A 22,519-nucleotide genomic window follows, 5' to 3' on the forward strand; every position below is an offset into this window, starting at 1 on the left:
GTTTGTTTGTTTGTTTGTTTGTTTTTTGGCAGCAGCGGGGGTGGGGATGGGGCGTGATGTTGGTGGTGTTTAGGATGAAACCCAGGACCTTACACATACCAGGCAAATGCTCTACTATTGAGCCACATCCCCAGCCCATTTTGGGTTTTTTGTTAACTTATACAATTACATTTTTCATTTTTAAATCTTTAACCAATATGTAATTTTTGTGATGGGTTCAGCTAGTGATCTTTTATCTCTTTTTTCCTGAATGATATAACTTGTTTTTATAAACCTGTTTTGAAAGATCAACATATCTGTTGAGTGTCTGAATCAGAATACACCTACTAATAAGTCATATGCCAGCAGTTTATCTTTAGAGGTTTTCTAATTGCCTGTACAAGCATGTTAGTGAATTTTTGCGTTGCTGGAGATGTTATGTGCTCAAAGAATACTTAGATCATAGGTGGCCCACATCAGTGTTTCTCAACTTTTTTCTCTAATCCTTCTCCTACCAGGAGATTTTATTATCACAGATATTTTATATATCTGTTTAAGTTTTATATGCATATCTACTTTATGTAAAATGAGTAAGTATAAAGCTTATTCTTTTTATTCAGTGCAGGGGTAAGAATGACTAATTTGTTTAACCTAAATTAGAAAGTAAAAAGCAGTTACCTGATAAGGAATATAATCTAACATGTCCAGACTGGAAAATAGTTTGGCAGTTTCTTTAAAAACTAAACATATAAGTACCATAAGAACCTAAGGGGGCTAGTGAGCATTTATCCCAGGAAAATAAAAATCTATGTGCACATAAAAACCTGTACATGAATGCTCATAGTGGCAGCATCTGTGATAGGTAAATCATTAAAATTAAAGGCAAATGGTTAAACAAAGTTGTAATGCACCCATACCATCATACTCAGCAATAAAAAGAAATCAACTATTGATACACAGAGTAACTAGATGAGCCCCAAAGAATTATGCCAATAAAAGCCAGTACCAAAGTTGCATATTATGATTCCACTTATTCAACTTTCTTGAAATGACAAAATTATAGGAATGGAGAACAGATTAGTGATTGTCAGGCATTAGGGAGTACTAGAAGGAACCTTGTGTTACCTTGATTTTGGTAACAATTACATGAATCCACACGTGATAAAATTGCCTTAAAATTATATACAAATGGTGCCTGTAAACCTGTGAAATCTGGACAGAGTCAGTTTGTTCACCAGTATCCATGTCCTTGTTGTAATAATCTACTGTAGTTAAAAAAGATGTCAACAATAGAAGAAACTGAATCAAGGATACTAGGGATCACCCTTGTGTATTTTTTTTTTTGCAACTTCCTCTGAAGATAAAAAATTTTGGAAAAGCAATTAACATTTAACTTTATATTTGCTGAGTCATTTCAAGTATGGCTTATTTTGTAAATTGTATCAAATCATATATACAGGTTAGCAATTTCTATAAATACCTAATAATAATAGCAGTGTAATCAAATATTTTTTTTAAAAAATCACTTCAAATTGTTATGTTTCCAGCAAGATTCAAACAATTAAAATTTTAATTACTTAAAAAATTTACTTTTCCAGGTGTGGTGGCATATGGCTATAATCCCAGCAACTCAGGAGGCTGAGGCAAGAGGATCATAAATTCAAAGCCAGCCTTAGTAACTTAGTGAGACCCTACTTCAAAATAAAAAATAAAAAGGAATAGTGACATAGCTTAATGGTAAAGTGCCTCTGGTTTCAATCCCCAGTACCACCCTCCAAAAAAAATTTACTTCTAAGATGGGTGTGGCTCTCAGCTACTTGGGAGACTGAGGCAAGAGGATGGAGATTTCCAGACCAGCCTGGGCAAATAAGTGAGACCTTGTCTCAAAAATAAATAAATTAATAAATTAGCTTCTACACTGATGGTATATAGCTCAGTGGTAGAATGCATTCTTAGCATGAGCAAGGCCCTGGGTTCAATCCACCACACTGTCTTCTCCCTGCCCAGAATTGGTTCCTTTAGCATGCTAGTTATTTTTGGCTTAAAGTTCCTCTTTGTAAGCCAAATATTTGGGGGGGGGGGTTACCGGGAATTGAACCCAGGGGTGCTTAACCACTGAGCCATATCTACAGCTGTTTTATGTTTTATTTTGAAACAGAGTCTTGCTAAATTGCTTAGGGCCTTGCTAAATTGCTGACACTGGCTTTGAACTCACTATCCTTCTGTCTTAGCCTCTTGATATGCTGGGATTATAGGCATGTGCCACTGCATCTGGCTCTCCTAAACCCTTTACATTGTGGGGATTCCAGGAACCCTGGACCCAGAGCCCTTTCATCTTTGCTTATTGACATTCCCCACACATTTGTCCTCCTGATTAGCTGTCCTTCACTGGACACATGAGCGGTTAGGATGCAACTCTCAGAACTGCCTATGAGGTGCCAGGTGGACAGCTCCATTTTATAGTCTTTTTTTATATATATGTTAAAACTAACATGGTATGATAAATGCAAATTAAACACTATTTAGGAACATTAATGTCTTCTTTTGTAGTGCCCTTTTATAGTGTTTCCATATGCCACATGTCACACTTTGTATTTAACAGCTTGCTGGTGAAAAGAACCTCTAGAAGTGTTGGATATCGACCTGACTGTAAGTGGATTACTTTTTTATCAAACATTTAGCTATCTTTAACCTAAAAAAATTGTACATGTAGTGACTTAGAGTTGCTTTAGAGAAAATTTTTAGACAAGGAACATTTGTAAGCATTAAATTTGAAAGTGATTTTCTGTACCTAAATGATGAATTATGATTCTTTTTAGTTGTTGGATTTGAAATTCCAGACAAGTTTGTTGTTGGATATGCCCTTGACTATAATGAATACTTCAGGGACTTGAATGTAAGTAATGCTTTTTTTTCCTCACTCTCATTTTTCAAAACCCACATAAAAATTTAGGAAAGAGAAGAATTGTTTTCTCCTTCCAGCACCTTGTAATTTGAACAGACTGATGGTTCCCATTAGTCACATAAAGCTGTAGTCAAGTACAGACGTCCTTCAAGCTGGAACTTGGCCAGGCTAGGGTGACACTTCTTGCTGGCTGAAATAGTTGAACAGCTTTAATATACAATAACTGTCTCATTATTATTTCAGATGATAAATGTAGTTATAAATAAGAAATAGATGTTCAAGTTTAAGTCTTTTAATTCACTCTCCTTCATATACCCGCCTCCACCTCTGGAGGCAGGTGTCCCATGGGTCTGTTTATGAACGTGATTGAGAAAGATTTAGGAAGACTGCACCAAGGACACTATCTTGAGCAGGTTTTTTATATATATACCTTTATTTCACTCATTTATTTTTTTACGTGGTGCTGAAGATCGAACCCAGGGTCCCGTGTGTGCGAGATGAGCGCTCTTACCACTGAGCCACAACCCCAGCCCCAATGAGCAGGTTTTTTATTTCATCTTTTTTCACCACTTGCCCTAGCCCCTAGATCAATAGATCAATATACCTATAATTCCATGCTTTGTTTTTCAGTTACATATTAAGATAAAAAATAAATCAAACTAAGGGGACAGACTACTGCTTTGTCTCCAAAAGACACTCTTCCTAAGTTACTGGCCTAACATACAATAGTACTACCTTTGTTTGTTTACTAAGAACCCAGCATGCTTTTCTTGCCTTTCATTTCAGAATACTTTTCTAATGTGAAGTTCTGAATTTTTATTTTATAGCATGTGTGTGTCATTAGTGAAACTGGGAAAGCAAAATACAAAGCCTAAGATGAGAGTTCAAGTTGGGTCCAGAAACATCGGGAGTCCCATTGACATCACTAGTAAAATCATCAAATGTTCTAGTTCTGTGGCCATCTGCTTAGTAAAGCTCTTTGCATGAACCTTCTATGAATTTTATCTGTTTTGTATTTTTAGAAATCTCGGTTGCTGCATTCCTGAACTTTTAATTTGCACTATGGGCTTAGAGACTATCGGTTGATGGATTGTTGTTTAACTTGTGAATGAAAAAAATCTCTTAAACTACACCACTATTAAATGAGAATATTGAAATTGTATCTGTAAGAAACATTGAAAGAGAAGATATATTAGTTTTTTAATTGGTATTTTAATTTTTATATATTCAGGAAAGAACAGAAGTGATTGAATATTGTTAATTATACTACCATATGTATATTAGAAAAGTAAGAAGCAGTTTTCACATCAATGACAGCATCTAAGAGGCTTTGTTCAGTCAAATAAACCTGTTTCAGTAGTGTTGACTATATCTTCCCGCCTGTTCAGATTATTTCTGGTGAATCTTTGTCAACAGTTCCTTTTAAATGCAAATAAATGAATTTAAAAATGTACCACTTTTTAATTTTTCAAGGACTGTCTTTAAGATAACCTATACATATCTATCTTTTCTCTGTAGATTAACTTAGTATAGTTTCTATTAGTTACCTTTTTAAGTTTTAGTAGCTAGTTTAATGGTTATCTTTCCCAAACAGCAAGTACTGATTGATTATGATGGAATGGGTTGGTGGAGCTAGCAGAGTTCCTACCTCCTTCAGAGACTAAATTTCTGACACATTTGACTCTGCCAACAGAACATGCCTTTCTCTTGGAATTCTGAAGTTGTTCAGACTGTGATCTCAGCCACATCTCAACAGATTGTTTTTAGACATGTCCTGTTATAACCTAATCATTATACCTAATCATAATCATTGACTAGAGAACAACAACAAAATCTCCTTTGTTTTCTGGGAGCAGGGGAATAGTTTTACACCAGAACTCCTACTTGCTTTTCTATTGCAGGTGAGGTATGAACTAGCAACCTTGTGAGCCATCTGGCTATATTTATTCCTTTCAAAATTTGCTGTAATTCCCAGCAATAAAGTAGGGAGCTTTAAATAATGTTAAATAACAATTTTCTTTAGTCATAGAACTTCTTTGTTGAGAAAATATTTCAATTCTATTATCTTATTTGACCTTTATAACCTTTAAGGTTGAGGTCAATGTTAAAACATGAATCAACCAGGCATGGTGGTGCACACCTTAAAATTCCAGTGACTCAGGAGGCTGAGACAGGAGGACCACAAGTTCAAAGCCAGCCTCAGCAACTTAGTGAGGGAAGCCCTAAAGACTTAGTGAGACCCTGTCTCAAAACAAAAAGGGTTGGGAATGTAATTTAGTGGTTAAGCACTCCTGGGTTCAGTCTCTGGTACCAAAATTTTAAAAAAATCTAAGAAATGTGATGGCAATACACAAAATAACTTTTGACTTATGTCTTCCCCCTGCAAATGTCACCTCATTAATAGTGTCAACTCATTAATAATGTCACCTCATTAATAGTGCATCCTGCTCCCACTGCTCAGCCTCCTTACTCTCCTTTTGATCATACTGTTACCTTCTACTGTGTTGAACCATATGAAATTACCATCTTTGTAGATAAAAAACTATTGGCAGTTTTGAGTGGTATAACCCAATAATATGGCATATGATTTACATTTGCATTTATTGTTCACTATCTATACTCCACTCTCACCCCTATTAGAATGCAAGTCCCATAAGAGAAGCAGATACTGTCATATGTCTTATTCATTAATGTATACTTAGTGCCTTGATCAGAGCTTTGCGACTAGTAGAAGCTCATGGATTATTGAATGAGTGAATAGCAAAGGATTAATTACCTGCTACAGTGAATACCTGATCATTAATTAGTTGCCACAGTGCAGGTAAAACAGGACAGTGGCCTCACATAGCAAATGCTTCATCAGCATTGATCTCTGCTGGAAATCAAATGAGTGTTCCAGGATGTTAGGTACATGGCTACCAAGTGGCAACACCAAGATTTAAACCTCAATTTGCCTCATTCTTGGGTCAATATCATGAAGAAGCTAAACTTTCCCCTTCTGATTCAAACTCTAGTTTGTAGTTAAGTATAATGTTTAACTGGTGACCCAATCCAACCCAACCTGAAATGCATGTAACTGCCAGGAAGAAAAGCATCTTTACCAAACCATTATGAATTCCCTTTTTATCAAAACACCATTCCTCAGACCTCCTTTCCTTTTTTTTCTTTTCTTCATACCAGAATTAAACCCAGGGGCACTCCACCACTGAGTGACCTCCCCAGCCCTTTTTATTTTTTATTTTGAGACAGGATCTCACTGAGTTGCTTAGGGCTTTGCTAAATTGCTGAGGCTGGTTTTGAATTTGTGATCCTCCTGTCTCAGCCTCCTGAACTACTGGGATTATAAGCATGCATCACATGTCCACCTCAGACCTTTTCTTAACATGAATTTTAGGAATACAATTTTAATAATTTATTTTTTAACCTTTTTTGCAGTACTACGGATACTCAGGGGAGCTCTACCATTGAGCTCCATCCTCAGCTGATTTTATTTCAAGATTATCTTGATAGTTGCCCAGTCTGGCCTCCAACTTGCAATCCTCCTGCCTCAGTTTCTGAGTTGCTAGAATTACAGGTATGCTCTATCATGCCCAGCTTCTTTAATCAACTTTGAACAGATCAAATTTATAAATTAGGGGAAAGGACATGCTGAAAAGAGCCAGAGTCATTTTCAGGTTGATAGTCCAGAGGAAAGAAAAAGTAAAATTAGAAAAAATTATTTTCCCAGGGCCATTTAATATAGGAGCAAATGGTCATAAATATCACACCTTAGAGTCAGGCATGGTGGCGCACGCCTGTAATCCCAGTGGCTCAGGAGGCTGAGACAAGAGGAGTGCAAATTCAAAGCCAGCCTCAGCAACTAAGGGAGGCACTTAGCAGCTCAGTGAGACCCTGTCTCTAAAACAATATAAAAAAAGTTTTGGGGATGTGGCTCAGTGGTTGAGCACCCCTGGGTTCAATCCTCAGTACCAAAATAAAATAAAATAAAATAAACCCTTTAAAAACATCACACCTTAGTAATCCCTCAGGGCTTCCCTTTCATTACAACCCTGTAGAAGGAGTGTTCATAAATAAAGGAAAATGAAATTCCATTTAAGTCTATTTAGGGAGATAGAAAAGTGTACATTTTAGGAATATCGCCATCTAAAAAAGTGTTAATGCTTAGTTATCTGGAAAATTTGTGTGTGTAGCACCCTTTGTGCATTCCTTTATTTTGAATGCTTAGAATCATTCCTGTAGGAAGGCATGGGTGGTGCACACCCATAATTCCAGGTATTTGGGAGACTCAGAAGGATCTCAAGTTCAAGGCCAGCCTCAGCAACTTAGTGAGACCCTGCATCAAGGTAGAAATGTAGCTCAGTGGTAAACATGCCTGGGTTCAGTCTCCAGTACTGCAAAAGAAAGAAAACAAAAGAGAGAAGACGACCTGTAGTACATACTGGTGGGTTCCTTTTTAATTCCAGGTATAAATGATTTGTGATAACCTGACCTACTGCTCTACCATTAGCTTGGAAAGTCAATCAACTGATGTCCTTCCCTGCATCTGAAATTCTAGAAACACACAGCCCCCTTTGTGTTCCAAGTACTAGAGAAGACAAGCAAGTTTCTGGTTTTGTGGAGATTAAGTCTGGTTGGTGAAAGGAATAGTAAACAGAAGCATTTCAAATAGTGACAGGCTGTAAAGAAATTATAAAAACAATGTGCTAAGTCCGGAAGAGTGGCATCTTTCCTTAAACTGAGTGATTAGGTAAGGTCATGGTTGGGCTGAAAGGGATTAGAGAAGAAACCAGCTATAGGGAAAAGCTAGGAGAAAAGAGTTCCTTGCAGTAGGAATAGCCAAGCAAAAGAAGCTGAGATAGTGACAAGCCATCTGAGGTACTTGACAGGAGAGTGGTAGAACCTGTGACCAGAGAGGAAGTCCAGACCCTGACCATGGGTGACCTTGAAGGCTATGGCAGAGTATGACTTTTCTGCATTCTACAATGTGAAGGCCCTGGGGGTTTTAAGCAGAATTTATTTGCATTTTTAAGGCATAAGAACCTCTAAGAGCTCTTCTGAAAGCAAGGGCTTCAAAATATTAGTAATACCAGTGATAATTATTTAATATGTTTAATATATGTCACATGTTATGCTAAGTGCTTTATGCACATTAATTTATTTACAGCACATTTCCCAGAGAAGGTCGAGACCATCTTACATGTTTAATGACCAAATCAGTGGAGAGAAGAGATTTAGTGAAGCGAAGCTGCCATGAAAAATTGGTCATAGTTTCTTACCTGGATTGTTATAGTGGCCTCTGTCCTGATCTCCAGCAGTAGGATCCCTTGAACCCAGGAGCTCAAGGATAGCATGGATAGCACAGCAAGTGTCCATCTCAAAAAAAAAAAATGGTCAAGGGCTGGGGATGTGGCTCAAGCGGTAGCACGCTCGCCTGGCATGCGTGCAGCCCAGGTTTGATCCTCAGCACCACATACAAAGATGTTGTGTCCGCCAAAAACTAAAAAATAAATATTAAAATTTTTTTTTAAAATGGTCAAACTTGAATCACTCTTTGGCTAGAATTGCTTTCATAGCTCCCCATTTTGCAAGGAAAGTCTTTTTTTGTTTTCTAGTCCTGGTGATGAAACTCAGAGGCACATTATCTCAACCACATCCTCAGTCCTTTTTGTTTTGTTTTGAGATAGGGTCTTGTAAAGTTTCCCAGGCTGGCCTTGAACTTGTAATCCTCCTTCCTCAGATTCCCAAATCACTGAGGTTACAGGTATGTGTGCCACCGTGCCCAACTACAAAGTCCTTTCACTGATGGAGAATCTGCTCTTCCCCGCCTCTCACCCTGGTCACATCACTGCCCCACAGGCCTGCTGAGCAGGCTCTGTAATCCCTCCTCTTACTTTCTTTCACTGCACAGCTTTAGCCAGAGCACTCTCAACTGGTCCCCCTTTCACTCTTCCTTACTATTCAGACTGCCCTGCAGTGGTCGTGATCTTTAATTTTTAATAACTTTTTTTTTTCCTTTGGGAGGAGCATAATCTTTTGAAAATATAAATGAGATCACATCACTTGCTTAACACCTAAGAAAACTACTAACTGAAAAAAACAAATATGGCCTGCAGACCCATGTGTTAATTAGCCCCTGCTTGCTTCTCTATAATCCTCAACTAATTATCCTTCTCCTGTTCACTTCAACCACACTGCCATCCTTTCAGTGCCTTAAACTTGCCAATCTCCCCCTTGCCTTGGGCCTCTGTAACTGCTCCTTCCAATCTCCTCTCTTCCCCCCATCAACATGGCTGGATCACAGTTATGTCACCTTGGTGAACCCTGTCCAGACCTCCCTCTCTAACAGCCTCAAAGTCTCTCTCCATTAATTGCCTCTTTAATTTTCCTAATAGTCTTTAGTACCATCAAGTGGTCTTTAGCAACATCTATAGCTCCTCAGTTGGACTTGCCATTCTGCCATAGATTTAGTTGGGAAAGAAACAAGCCCAAGTACATACAGATGGTTTACTACTTAGCATGACCAAGAAAAGCAAGGTGTCAATTCCCCATATCTCTAGTCCCAGAGGACCACGAGAGTGGTGGGTTACTCTGTCATGGGGGAGTCAGCTCTAGACTCCAGCTTAATGATTTTATGGCCTGCAGCTGTACCCTATGTGGAAAGGCAAGGTCAAAAGTTCCATACCTTCAGAGCCTGGGAGACAGATGAGAAACTGCCTCATGACAGCCCCCACAAGATAGGGAGGTGGGTGACAAATGGCCTTGGGACAGCTGCTCACAAGATTGTTCATGTTATCATGTTTCGGTGAAGATCATGGAGCATTGCTCCAAGACAAGCCAGGCTGTACTTGACCTTATCTACGAGGCCTATGTGCAGACATCCATGGCATATCCTCCTGTGCACTTTAATCATCTCCAGATTACTTATAATGCCTAGTTCTAGCTCAACAAAAATGCCACACAACGAGTTGTTAGATTGCATTGTTTATGGAATAATGATAAAAAGATCTACTACAGATGTAATTTTTTTTTTTGAGAGGGCAGGTACGGAAGGTTGAATTCTGGGGCTTTTCCACTGAACTACACCCCCAGCCCTTTTAATATTTTTTAAATTTTCACACAGGGTCTCACTGCATTGCTGAGGGCCTTGCCAAATTACTGAGGCTGGCCTTGGAACTTGTGACTCTCTTGACTCAGCCTCCCAAGTCACTGGGATTATAGATGTATGCCCCACCCCCAACCCAACTGATACTTGTGTGTGTGTGGTGCTGGGGATTGAACCTTGAACCCAGGGCCTTCTGCATGTGAGGCAAGCACTGTACCAACTGAACTAAATCCCCAGCCCCCAACTGATTCTTGTACACTTGAAAGTTTGAAAACTACCCGCATAGATGAAAGTTTTCAATATCAGTAGGATTACAGGTGTGTATCACCATGCCTGGCTTGTACTAAACACTTGAATCCTCAAGAGAACTCTGATAAAGAAGTTTTGTTTTAGTTTTTTCAATTGTCCCATCTTTATAGATTAAGAAAAGCAGGTCCAGAAGGTTGCAAAATTTTCCCAGATCATACAGCTCATAAGTGGCAGATGAGGAATTTGAATTGAGACAATTTTATTCCAGAATCTGCCCTCTTAGTTCAGTTCTACTTAACCTGTAATGTGCAAGTCTTGTGTAGAAAGTCATACACTGATACATTGAGGAAAGCACTAGGCTCATTGGAGGTAATAATTCCAAATGACTTATATTAAACACAGCTTTTTGAGGTTACAACTGATCTTTAAGAATGTAAATTGCCTTCCTCTGGCACTAGACAACATTGTGAAGACTTATTGCAGAGTTTCTCCAATGTGCTTTTCAGGTTGCTTTTTTTTTTTTCTGACTTATTTTATAATCCTGTGGGCAACTTTAGACAAAAAAAAAAAAAGACTTTTTAGCATGAATGATTGTGTGTACTCTTTACCTTTTTAAAAATCTGTTTTCACTGTCTTTCTTATTCCTATTTTTCTTCCTTCCCTTCATTCCCCTTTGTCTAATCCACTGGACTTCTATTTTCCCCCCTTTGTTATATGTTAGCATCCGCAAATCCAAGAGACATTTGACCGAGTTTTGGGGATTGGCTTATTTCACTTAGAACAAGTCTCTAGATCCGTCCTTTTATTGGCAAAAGTAATAAAGTCATTCTTTTATGACTCAGTAATATTCCATTGTGTGTATATGCCATATTTTCTTTATCCATTCATGTACTGAAGGGCATCTAGGTTAGTTCCATAGTTTAGCTAATGTGAATTGAGCTGCTATAAACATTGATGTGGCTATGACCCTGTAGTATGCTGATTTTAAGTCCTTTGGGTTTAGACCGAGGAGTGGGATGACTGGTGAAATGGTGGTTCTTTCAAAGTTTTCTGAGGAATCTCCATACTGCTTTCCAGAGTGGTCGCACTCTTTACCATTTTAAAGTGTGAATTTTTTTCTTGTGGTACTGTGGATTGAACCCACAGGTATTCTACCACTGGGCTACATTTCTTGCCCTTATTTACTCATTTAGTGTGCTGAGAATTGAACCCAGGGCCTCAAGCATGCTAGATAAGCACTCTACCACTGAGCTACATCCCCAGTTCCTTTTTCATTTTTTATTTTGAGACAGGGTCTTGCTAAATTGCCAAGGCTGGTCTTGAACTTGCCATCCTTCTGCCTCAGCTTCCCAAGTTACCGGAATTACAGGTATGCACTACTGCATTCAGCTAAAATAATGACATTTTAATGTTTTTTTCATTATTATTTGTAACTTCAAACATTATTGATAAACTGTCAAATTAAGTTTCAAGTTTTCTCTTTGTACAATAAGGACATACTTCCTAATGGACTTCCTTATTATGATTCAGGGCTAAAGTGACTTTCAAATTTGGTAGTTTTCAGTAGAACTTCCTTTCCTAAATTTTTTTCTTTTCTTTAATTATATAATATTTGAGAATGCTGAAATCGAAGGTTCAGTTATTTTGCATGTGGATTCTTCTGCCTGGAACTTCTTGTCCTGAATCTTGGGGAATGGTATTAGAACCCAGGATCTGGGCACTGAGTGTGCTCATTGCTATTGGGTTGTCATTGCTTCTAGGTCCTCCCAGGGGATAAAGCTAGGAAATAAAAGCATGCATACCAAGCCATGCATATATGCATCTCTGTTTCTGTGCCTGTTTATCATAAACATTAACATACAAATGAGTTCATACTGCCATCCACTCTAATTCACACCAACAGTTTCATTCTAGCCTTCCCTTTTTCCTTATTTCTTCTTGAAGAATTTCTTTCTTCAACAGTGGAAAAAGTGGCTCTCATTATGTGCACTTTTGTCCCTTATTGTTTAACTCTAGTATTATAAAGTAGTTACATTTACCTGTAACAGATTTCTTAGCCAGAATTCATTATACACAGATCTTTTGGTCCTAAGCTTTCAGTATCCAATCAAGCACATTGTTTTTCAAAATCATTGTTGTTTTCTTCTTTATCGCTTTTAAAGTGGCTATGGTACTATGGTGCAGTTTGGTTTGTTAGCATTTGTATTTCAATTAGGCCCCCATTCTCCATATCCTAGTTTTCATTCATTATTACAGTGAAGTATAATAAATAAGAGGTATACAGAAAGTTCTACCCAGAGGAGTTTTGTTCCCTCCTTATCCTTCCCATCCTCTCCTCACTACCCCTACTTTCCAGTCTTTTTTCCATCCATTTTATGGGCTTCATTCTCCTTGTTTTGTTTTTGTTATTGTTTTGTTATTGGTTTTTTTTGGGGGGGGGGTTCTATGTTTTGTTTTGATACTTGGTATTTAACTCAGGGACACTTAACCACTGAGCCATATCCCCAGACCTTTTTATTTTTTGACAAGGTTTCACTAATTGCTGAGGCTATCAAAATTGCAATCCTCCTTTCTCAGCCTTCTGAGGCACTAGGATTGCAGGTATACACCACAGTGCTAGGCTCATTTTGAATGGCAGTTATAGTTTGACCAAGTATTTCCTATAGGCACTTTGTATATATTGCTTCATTCAGGGTTCACATCAAGCCCTTGAGAAAGGTACTGTTATTACCCCCATTGTTTAGATAAAGAAGCTGAGTCCCAGAGAACAGATGTATTTGGTACACAACCAGTACTCCATCTAAGATCTTTCTGATGCTAGGGTCAGTGTGTAAACCACCATGTTGTTCACCTCTCCTTTCTTTTTCCTTCTTTCCTTCCCTCCTTCCTTCTTTCTCTTTCTTTCACTCCCTCCTTTCCTTCCTTCCTTCTTATTTCTTTTTGGTGCTGAGAATTGAGTTTAGGGCTTTGTGCATGCTAAATGCACTGTACCACTGACCTACACAGCCCCCTCCTCTTTCTTAAAATTGTCAAAGCCCTCCTCAACCTGTGTCTTCCTGAAGCTCAGCACTTCTGAAGTCACCTCTCTGCAAGCATTCTGATAACTGTGGGAACCTTGTTTTAGCTATTCAGGTGTTCTGTGTGGTTACAAAAGGTCCACAAGGGACCAACAGATCTTTGGTTAGAACCTGGAGGGAGATGTAGCCTTCAGTCAGTCTCTGACTCCATTTTCAAAATGTGGGGTCACATTTCTATGAATAGAAAGTGATTGTCTAATTGTCTAGGGTGACATGGGCTAAAGGAGTGACTAAATTTGGTAGATAATTTTGTGTCTCAGGCTCTGTGCTGGTTGTCTCAGGCTTAAGATGAGTACACACTGTCCCTGCCCTCAAGGGGCTTGGGGTCAAGTATACAAGTGACTCTAATGTAAGACAAAGCTGAGGTTCAGGCCTGGAAGAGAAAGGCACGGCTAGTGCTTGCTGGGAACAGGAAGGGGAAGACTGGAGCATCCAGGAAGAAACAACATTCCAAGGGAGACTTTAGGAAAGGTTGACAGGAAGGCAGGCAAGGGAAAGCTTTCAGCCAGCAGGTCTACTTGGGCCAACAGATAGGTGTAAAAAAATCACAGGGCAATGGGGTAAATGGTGAGTAGCCTCATTTGGTTGTGACAGAGATGTAGTGATAAGGGAGAAAGCTAGATGGGTAGATTGGGGTTATTGTAAGGATCTTTCTGCCAGTTAGGATGTTACAGATTTTCCAGTCAGGTCACCTAGCTCAAACTGGCTTGGATAATAGAGGAGTTTATTGGCTGCATAAGCAGGATGTCCAGAGGTAGCTCAGTCCTGATCAGTTTGATCCACTGCTTCAATATGAAGCCAGGGACCCATGCGCTTGCCATCCTGTGGCTCTGCTGTCCAGAGTGCCCTCTTCTTTTAAAGGCTGGTCCTGGGCTGGGAGTACAGCTCAGTGGTAGAGTGCGTGCACAGCATGCACAAAGGCCCACCTCTGCAAAAAGGAAATAACAAAGGGTGGTCCTTCTTGTGGTTAGATGAGAACAACTAGTAGTAATCTGTGTAAGGTTTCCTCAAGAAAGGCTTTCTGTGTCAACTGTTTTATTTATTTTTTGCAGTGCTGGGGATGAAACCCATGGCTTTGTGCATGCTAGGTAGGTGCTCTACCACTGAGCTACACTTCCAGCCCTTTTATTTTATTTAATTTTAAGACAGAATCTTGCTGAGTTGCTGAGGCTGGCACTGGCCTCAAACTTGTGATCCTCCTGCTTTAGACTCTAAGGCAGCTATAATTTCAGGGATGCACTGCCATGCCCAGTTCTGTCAACTCTATTGTAAGTGGTGAAACTCTCTTCTGTAGTCTCACTGGACAGAATGGGCTCACATGCCCATTCCTTAAGCTGTCACTGGCAACTGGGGCTGGACTGCCCTTTGCCCAGTCCAGCCCACTGCTGGAGCTAAGATTAGAGCCCATTTCCCCTGGAACACATGGAACAAAATCAGGATTCAATGAGGAAGGAAGAAGTGAGAAATTGGTGCTGGGGAAGCAGCCAGATATAACGTCTACTCTCAAGTGCCAAGAATGTGAAGCTTTGTGCTTGTTAAGGTAAAAATGAGGATCGTGGGGGAAATATAGTTTTAACAAACTCACATATTTAGTTTAAATATCTCCATGTTTCATCAAATCTAAGATATTATCAATCACATGGTATATCATTATTTTATTTTTTATTTTTTAAGAGAGAGAGAGAGAGAGGAGAGAGAATTTTTATATTTGTTTTTCAGTTTTTGGTGGACACAACATCTTTGTTTGTATGTGGTGCTGAGGATCGAACCGGGGCCGCACGCATGCCAGGCGAGTGCGCTACCGATTGAGCCATATCCCCAGCCCCTCATTATTTTATGTACCAATAAAAAAAATGAAAAATGCTGCCGGTTAATTTGGGATATGTTGCAGGTTGGGTCCTCTGGGCAGGAAGCACTGAGAAGGTGAGGATGCCGGAAGTGTATTAGAAAGTGCTCTTGGAGGGCTGGGGATGTGGCTCAGTGGCAGAGTGCTCACCTAGCATGTGTGAGGCATTGGGTTCAATTCTCAGTACCACATAAAAAATGAATAAAAAATAAAAGTATTGTGTCCATCAACAACTAAAAAAAATTTAAAAAGAAAAAAAGAAAAAGAAAATACCCTTGGAGCCGGGCACATTGGTGGCTTGGGAGGCTGAGGCATGAGGATTGTGAGTTTAAAGGTGGACTCAGCAATTAAAAAAAAATAGGAATAAAAAGTGCTAGAGATGTGGCTTAGTGGTTGAATGCCCCTGGGTTCAATCACTGGAACCAAAAAAGTGCTTTTGAAATTGATCCTTTTGAGAGGGCAGAAGGAAGTAGGGTTGATGAGGCACATCTAGGGGTTGAGCTGCAAAGCAGTCGCACCAAAAACTTCCCCCATCCCTTCAGCAAAGTCCAGAAGTTAGGATGACATGCCTTCAGCATAGCTCTACATTGTTGTGAGTGCATTGCTTCTTTTTTAAGTTCTTTTTAAATTCATTTTAAATATACATGACAGTAGAATGTATTTTGACATATTATAACCCTGTGTTGACTGGGGTATCTCTTCTGCTGAAGTGGCTTTTTTCAATAGAGGTGATTCTGAAGAAAGTTGGCCACTCACAGAGGGCCATTTTCTGGCAACATTCTCAGCCACCATGGAAAAAAGATCTTTCTAGAAGGGGATATGTGGGTGACAGGGCAGATAATCTACCACACCACACCACTAATTGTAATGGGTATCCCAATATCTGAGAAACTAAAATGGAAGTGTCCCTCTTAGAAGAAATGGATAAAATTATGAAATTATTCAATGGTGGGCATGACAGAAAGTAGCAGCAGCCTCCAGTCTGGAGGACTCTTACTTCCTACTTTTTTCCTTTCTGCACTGTTTAATCTTCTTTTATAACCATGTTACTTAAAATCAGGGGGAAAAAAAGAATAAACCTGTTGGACAGAGTGAGCCTCTAAGCAGGAACCCAAATCATCTTTATACAGAATTTTTGTTATATTAAATATAATATTTGCATATTCAAATCCTGAGAGAAAAGTTAAGAGTTTAGTTTAGTATTTCCTCTCACCTGGAAAGATAGAACACTAGAGAGTGGAAAGCCCCAGAATTTGTGTGTTACATGTCACATGTTCTTCCAGGGTGGCCTCTGGCCTAGAATCAGGTGCCTCACGCCTCCATCAGCTACCTCCAACTTATGATGCTTCTACACTAGGAAACAGATTTTCTATTTTTGTTTTCATGTTAAAAAACATTTTCCTCCAGGTTTAAAAATCACATATCAAGAGCAAAGGAATATATAGAAAGAAAAATCAAGGAGACAAAAAAATACAGAACAGAATTAAAATGCAGCCAACACTAGTATTAACATTTTTACATCTTCTAATCTTTCTGTTTCATATAATAGTATGGATACAGAGTATATCTCATCTTACCTGCTGCCTCCTGGCAGACCTTGCTCCCTCCCCAACTCTCCTTTGCTGCTCCTGAGAGCCACAATCTCCCTCTCTATTGACCCTTTCTATAAGCTTTGTGTTCTTCCCAGGTTATCAAAAGAAAAAGGAAAAAGAGCCAGGCATGGTTTTGCACACCTATAATCCCAGTGGCTCAGGAGGCTGAGGTAGGAGGATCACAAGTTTGAGGCCAACCCCAGCAACATAATGAGACCCTGTCTGAAAATAAAAAGTAAAAAGTACAGGAGATAGAGCTCAGTGGTAAAGTGTCCCTGGGTTTACTCCCCAGTACCAAAGGGGGAAGAAAGAAAGAAGGAAGAAAAAGAAATTTTTCTTCTAACCTTGTGTCACCCTCTAGATCCTGCCTGATTCCTCCCATTGACAGCCTTTTAAAAACATACATATAGCAGTTACTGTGGCTATTTTTCTCGTCAGGAAATAAAGACACACTCTTTCTAGAAAACTAGAAATGGAGACAAAGGTTGTTTTATACTCTGGAATTCCACTACCCAACAAAATTTTTTACATGTTGGTGTATGTCCTTCCAAAATTCACTGATAACTCTTTTTTAATGGTTTTATGTATTCTCATGGGATTCTAAAGGCTTTTTGTGCTTGTGAAGGAATCACAAATTTAAAAATGAATTTTAATAGGCTCAGGTTGTGGCTCAGTAGTAGAGCGCTCGCCTAGCACATGTGAGGACACACTGCGTTCGATCTTCAGCACCACATAAAAAATAAATAACTAAAATAAAGGTATATACAACTAAAAATATTTTTAAAAATAAATAAACTTTTAAAAGATGCATTTTTTCAAATAAATGTAGCCATCGGAAATCATGTTTATGAGGACAATGCAGTAATAATTTTGAATCTGCTACTTTCTATTGATTGTCCTACTCCAGATACTTTACATATACTGACTTAAACCTTTACAGTTAACCCTTGTAGGCTGCAACACTAGATGACTGGGCTTCCCCAGCAGTTTAATTCTGGATAAGTACACAAACTCCTTGTCCCTACGTTTTCTACCTGTGAAACAGGCTCCCGCAGCCCCTACCTCTGGAGCTACTGCACTTTCAGATGAGATGCTCAAAGTAAGGTGCTTAGAACAGAATATGGCATATTATAATCACTCAATAAATGTGTATTATTGCCAAAAAAGTTGATAGTGCCCTGAAAGTTTAAACATGACAAAATCAAACCAAAGCAGCCCAGAAGAAAATGCAGGTGAACATTTTTACAATCCTAGGGTGAGGAAGACCTTTCTTGGCATGATATCTAAGGCAGAAACACAGGCAAAGTATTGATAGAATTGACCACAGTAAAGATCACTCCAGAATGGCAGAAATCACCACAAAATTGGAAACACAAGCAATAACTTGGAGGAAAAAAAAGTTACATATTTGACAAGCAAGAAAATTTAATACACAAAGAGCACTTATTTACTTCTTTATTTATTGTGGTTCTGGAGATTAAACCTGGGGTACTCTATCACTAAAGTATATCCTCAGCCCTTTTAATTTGTTTTGAGACAAGGTCTTGCTAAGTTGTGGAGGCTGGCCATGAACTTATGATCCTCTTGCCTCAGCCTTCTGAGTCACTGGGATTATGGGTGTGCATCACTGTGCTGAGCCATGAATAGCTTTAAAAATTAAACAAAATGCATATGCAAAGGTATTTTCCTAGAAAAATAATAGGCTAAAGGACATAAACAGGATGCGAGACTTTGATGTAGCCAAGATATCCCTGGGGACATTTAGAAGGAGCCCTATTAACCCAGCTGTTATGATGTATCAGTGTGCCACAGCTGCCCCAGTGAAAATGTGCCTGCCCTTCCTCTGTCCCTAACCTCAGGTACACAGGACTTGTACTTCCTACTTTGTTCCTTCCTGCATTAATTTCATTGACAAATATTTGTTAATTAAAATCAGGGAGAAAAGAGAAGAAAGGGGCTGTGGATATAGCTCAGTTAATAGAGTGCTTGCCTCTCATGCACAAGGCCTTGGGTTCAAACCCCAGCATGCACATACACACACACACACACACACACACACACACACACACACACTCACACACAGAAATGCTGTTAGGGTTAGCTTCTTAAGGTGGAACCAAAATCATCCTTTGGGGGTTGAGGGTGTGGCCAAGTGGTAGAGTATCTGTTAGCACACAAGGCCCTGGATTCCATCACTAGCATTGGGTGGGGGGAAATCTAATCTTCAAAAATATGTGTCATAGTAAATACAATATTTTCATATTGAATCCTGAGAGAAAAGTTGAAAATTCAGTTAAATATTTCCTCTGCAGTCTGTATCTGAAAATAAGGAATCTTATTGTGTGTTTCTTAAATTTGTTGACTTGTTTTTTTTTTTATTCACCAGCTTCTCATTTTTAAATTGGAGCTTTATAGTTATATATAGTAGTTCTGTTCACCCTGACAAGCTCATACATGCATGGAAATAGATTTCAGTTTATCTTACTGTATTTTGAATACCTTCCTGTTCCCCTTCACTTACGTTTCTATATATCCAATTCATTTGTTCACTCCATGGGTACTTACCGAACCTACTGTGTGCCAGGCACAGTTAGAGATTGGGAATCCAACAGTAAAGTGAAAACAGTCCTTCATGCCCTCATGAAGCAAACATGAGGGAGGGCCATATTAAATATGTATTATAAAATGTTGACATTTGAAATTTCTGTGAAAATAATCCAATGAAATGGGAAGAATAGGGCAGATACAGAATAAACTACAGTGCCCTTATGTTTATGATTATGATATTATGATTAATTGTTGGTACTGGATACATGGGATTCATTATGCATTGTAAAAAAGTTCCATAGCAAATAGGTTTTTTTTAGGGAGGAGGTACCAGGGATTGAACTCAGGGGAACTCAACCACTGAGCCACATCCCCAGCCCTGTTTTGTATTTTACTTAGAGACAGGGTCTCACTGAGTTGCTTAGTGTCTCACTTTTGTTGAGGCTGGTTTTGAACTTGCAATCCTCCTGCCTCAGCCTTCCAAGACACTGGGATTACAGGCCCATGCCACCGAGCCTGGCTCACAATCTCTACTCTTGTGGTGTGTACAATAACTAATAGATATATATGTTATCCAGTGTATCATGAGGAGAATAGTACTATGGAAAACAGAGCAAGGTAAAGGGGATTGAGAGGCAGATGTAAGGGCCTGGTTGTAATTTGAAATATGGTATGCAAGGGTCAGATGGTGACCTTGAAATCATCAGTTCCCATTGCAAGAAACAGGGCTCCTTGGAGAAATTGCTAATTCAAGGTCTGGGTCAAGAAGTATACAAAAGAGACTGGAATGGAACATTTTGTTGTACCAAAAGGATAAAATAAAAACAAACTCAGTTTATTATTCACTGTTGGAGGATACTAGAAAAGCAATTCATTGTTGATTTTTAAAAAGAGGAAAAATAAGAAAAGCAAGCATTTGTACTGTTTTTCCTATTCAAACAGCGCCACTGACTACTTGAATAGTCAGTGGCACTGTTTGTACAGGAGGAGATATTTCTCCTTATATAAATGTTTTGACTAATAAATAAGAAAATAATAATAGAATTAACCATCAATGGCAGCATCACAAAAAGAGATGTAACCAGATACTATGTGCATTTTTTTTTTTTTGGTACTGGGGATTGAACCCAGGGTGCTTTACTACTGAGCTATACCTCCAGCCATTTTTATTTTTATTTTGAGACAGAGTCTCACTAAGTTGCTGAGGCTGGCCTTGAACTCGAGATCTTTTTTCCTTAGCCTCCAGAGTCACTGGGATTGCAGGTATGCACCACCATGCTTGTCTATTAAATGCTTCTAGATGGACAAAGAAACTACCACCTTATGAATTTCCTGTGTCTGCTGTAACAAAGTATAATAAACCGAGTGTCTTCAAACAATAGAAGTTTATTCTCTCACAGTTCTGGAAGCTAAAAATCCAAAATTGAGGTGCTCACAGTCTATGCCCCTTCAAAGTCTCTAGGGGAAGATCCTTCTTTAACTCTTCCTCTTCCCTTCCTCTCTTCCTTCCTTCCACTGGGGATGGAACCCGGGGCCTTGTGCATGCCAGGTAAGCACTTGACAACTGAGCTACACTTTCAACCCAACTGCTGGCAATCTTTGATTTCCTTGATGGCATCATAACTTCAATCTCTGTCTCCATCTTCACATGATGGTCTTCTCTCCATATGTGTCTGTTTCCAAATTGCCCTCATCTTATAAGGATAGCAGTCATTGGATTTGGGGAATCCTAATCCAATAGGACCTCATCTTTAACTTGATTTTTATCTGCAAGGGCCCTATTTTCAAATAAGGTCACATTCACAGGTTTCAGATGGACATGACTTTTGGAGAGAGTATTCAGCCCAGAATATTCTACCTATGAGAAAAATCAAACAGGAATTTATTCGAACCCATACAGTCAAGTAAAAATTTACAGGCAATGAATGAGACTGAATAACAAGTTAAATGACTTCACAGGGATGCAAATGGCCAATTCCAGACTAGGGGGAAACTCTACAGGACAGAAAACCTGATATCTTCAACAAATAAATTGCAAGGAAAAATATCATAAAGGAGGAACCTATAGTTTAAGATAGACTTAAAGAAATATCCACTAGTAGTGATATCTAGACTTCATTTGGATCCCAATCAAACAAACATTAAAATATGACCACATCTATGACACTTGAGAGATGATTAGAAATTTGAACACTAGTTGAATCTCCACTGATATTAAGGAATTATTGTGTTTTACAAAATATGGAATAATAATAGTAGTGTTGTGGTTATGTTTTTGTTAAAGTGTCCTTTTCTTTTTAAGACACATAGTAAATGTATTGATAAAATGGCTTTAATGCCTGGGATTTGTTTCAAAATAATATGGGAATGGGAGATGTAGGTGAGAATATGGCTGTAACAAGAGGAACCATCAATGGGTAATTTTTGAAGTGATGAGTATATGTGAGATATGTGAGGTTCACACACTCTTCTTTTTATGTTTGAGATTTTCCATAATAAAAAAAGTTAAAAAAAAGAATAAGAAGAAAAAGAAGATATCAGGATAAGCTTAAATGAGGTGGCATTTGTCATAGAATGCTCAGCCTATACAGGGCCCCTGTCACCATCTGGCATCAAAAACATATTTTGTGGGACTGTGGTAGAATAATGATGACCAGAAATTCTTTCATCCCATTAAGAAGCAGAGCTAAGTCCCCTCCCTTTAAATCCATCCTGGCCTAAGAATCTTGCTGAACCAATACATAATAGCACAAGTGAAGTTCCAGAGCTTCTGGAGTAAAGTCATACATAGCTCTGTGTTTCTATTTAGCTCTCTTAGAACACTCTGGAAGTCTTGAGCTACCAAAAAAGAAGTTGTACCACCCAGTCATTGTGGGGGCTATACCCAGGAAACAGTCTCAGCTGAACTCCACCTTTCACCCTCCCCATTAAGACTCCAGACCTATAAGAGGACTCTAGGGAGACAATCCAGCCCAGCCCATCTGCCCTGTGAAATACCAAAATTGCATAGCTGAGAACACTACCTAAATTCCTAACCCATAAAATCAGGAGGTATAATTAAATAGCTGTTGAAGCGACTGGGTTTGAGGTTGTTTTGAAGTAGCAATAAGTAGCCAGAATAGAGGTACATACAAGTGTGGCTGAATATGTTTTCTAAGCAAGGGAAGAGTAACACAAAAGTCAGGATAGTGTTTCTTGGGGAGGGAGATGCAAATAGCAAAA

The 22,519-nt window shown here is 38.9% G+C and overlaps 1 protein-coding gene across 5 annotated transcripts in view; it reads left to right on the forward strand.

Annotated features, from left to right (window-relative positions):
- The window catches only part of HPRT1 (hypoxanthine phosphoribosyltransferase 1), a 70,597-nt gene that overhangs the window by 35,508 nt on the left and 12,570 nt on the right, over nt 1–22,519 (forward strand). For 2 of the 5 annotated variants that reach the window (XM_081278195.1, XM_081278196.1), the window contains exons 7-8: nt 2,582–2,628; nt 2,799–2,875. In XM_081278195.1, coding sequence (XP_081134321.1) covers nt 2,582–2,628; nt 2,799–2,875 — 124 coding nt within the window. Of the gene's footprint in view, nt 1–2,581; nt 2,629–2,798; nt 2,876–3,353; nt 3,628–3,711; nt 4,338–22,519 lie in introns of those variants that run through there. The other 3 variants (XM_081278198.1, XM_081278199.1, XM_081278197.1) reach the window with 3 other exon arrangements.

The sequence above is a fragment of the Spermophilus citellus genome (assembly GCF_964194105.1).
Source record: "Spermophilus citellus genome assembly, chromosome: X".
Classification (NCBI taxonomy): Eukaryota; Metazoa; Chordata; class Mammalia; order Rodentia; family Sciuridae; genus Spermophilus; species Spermophilus citellus.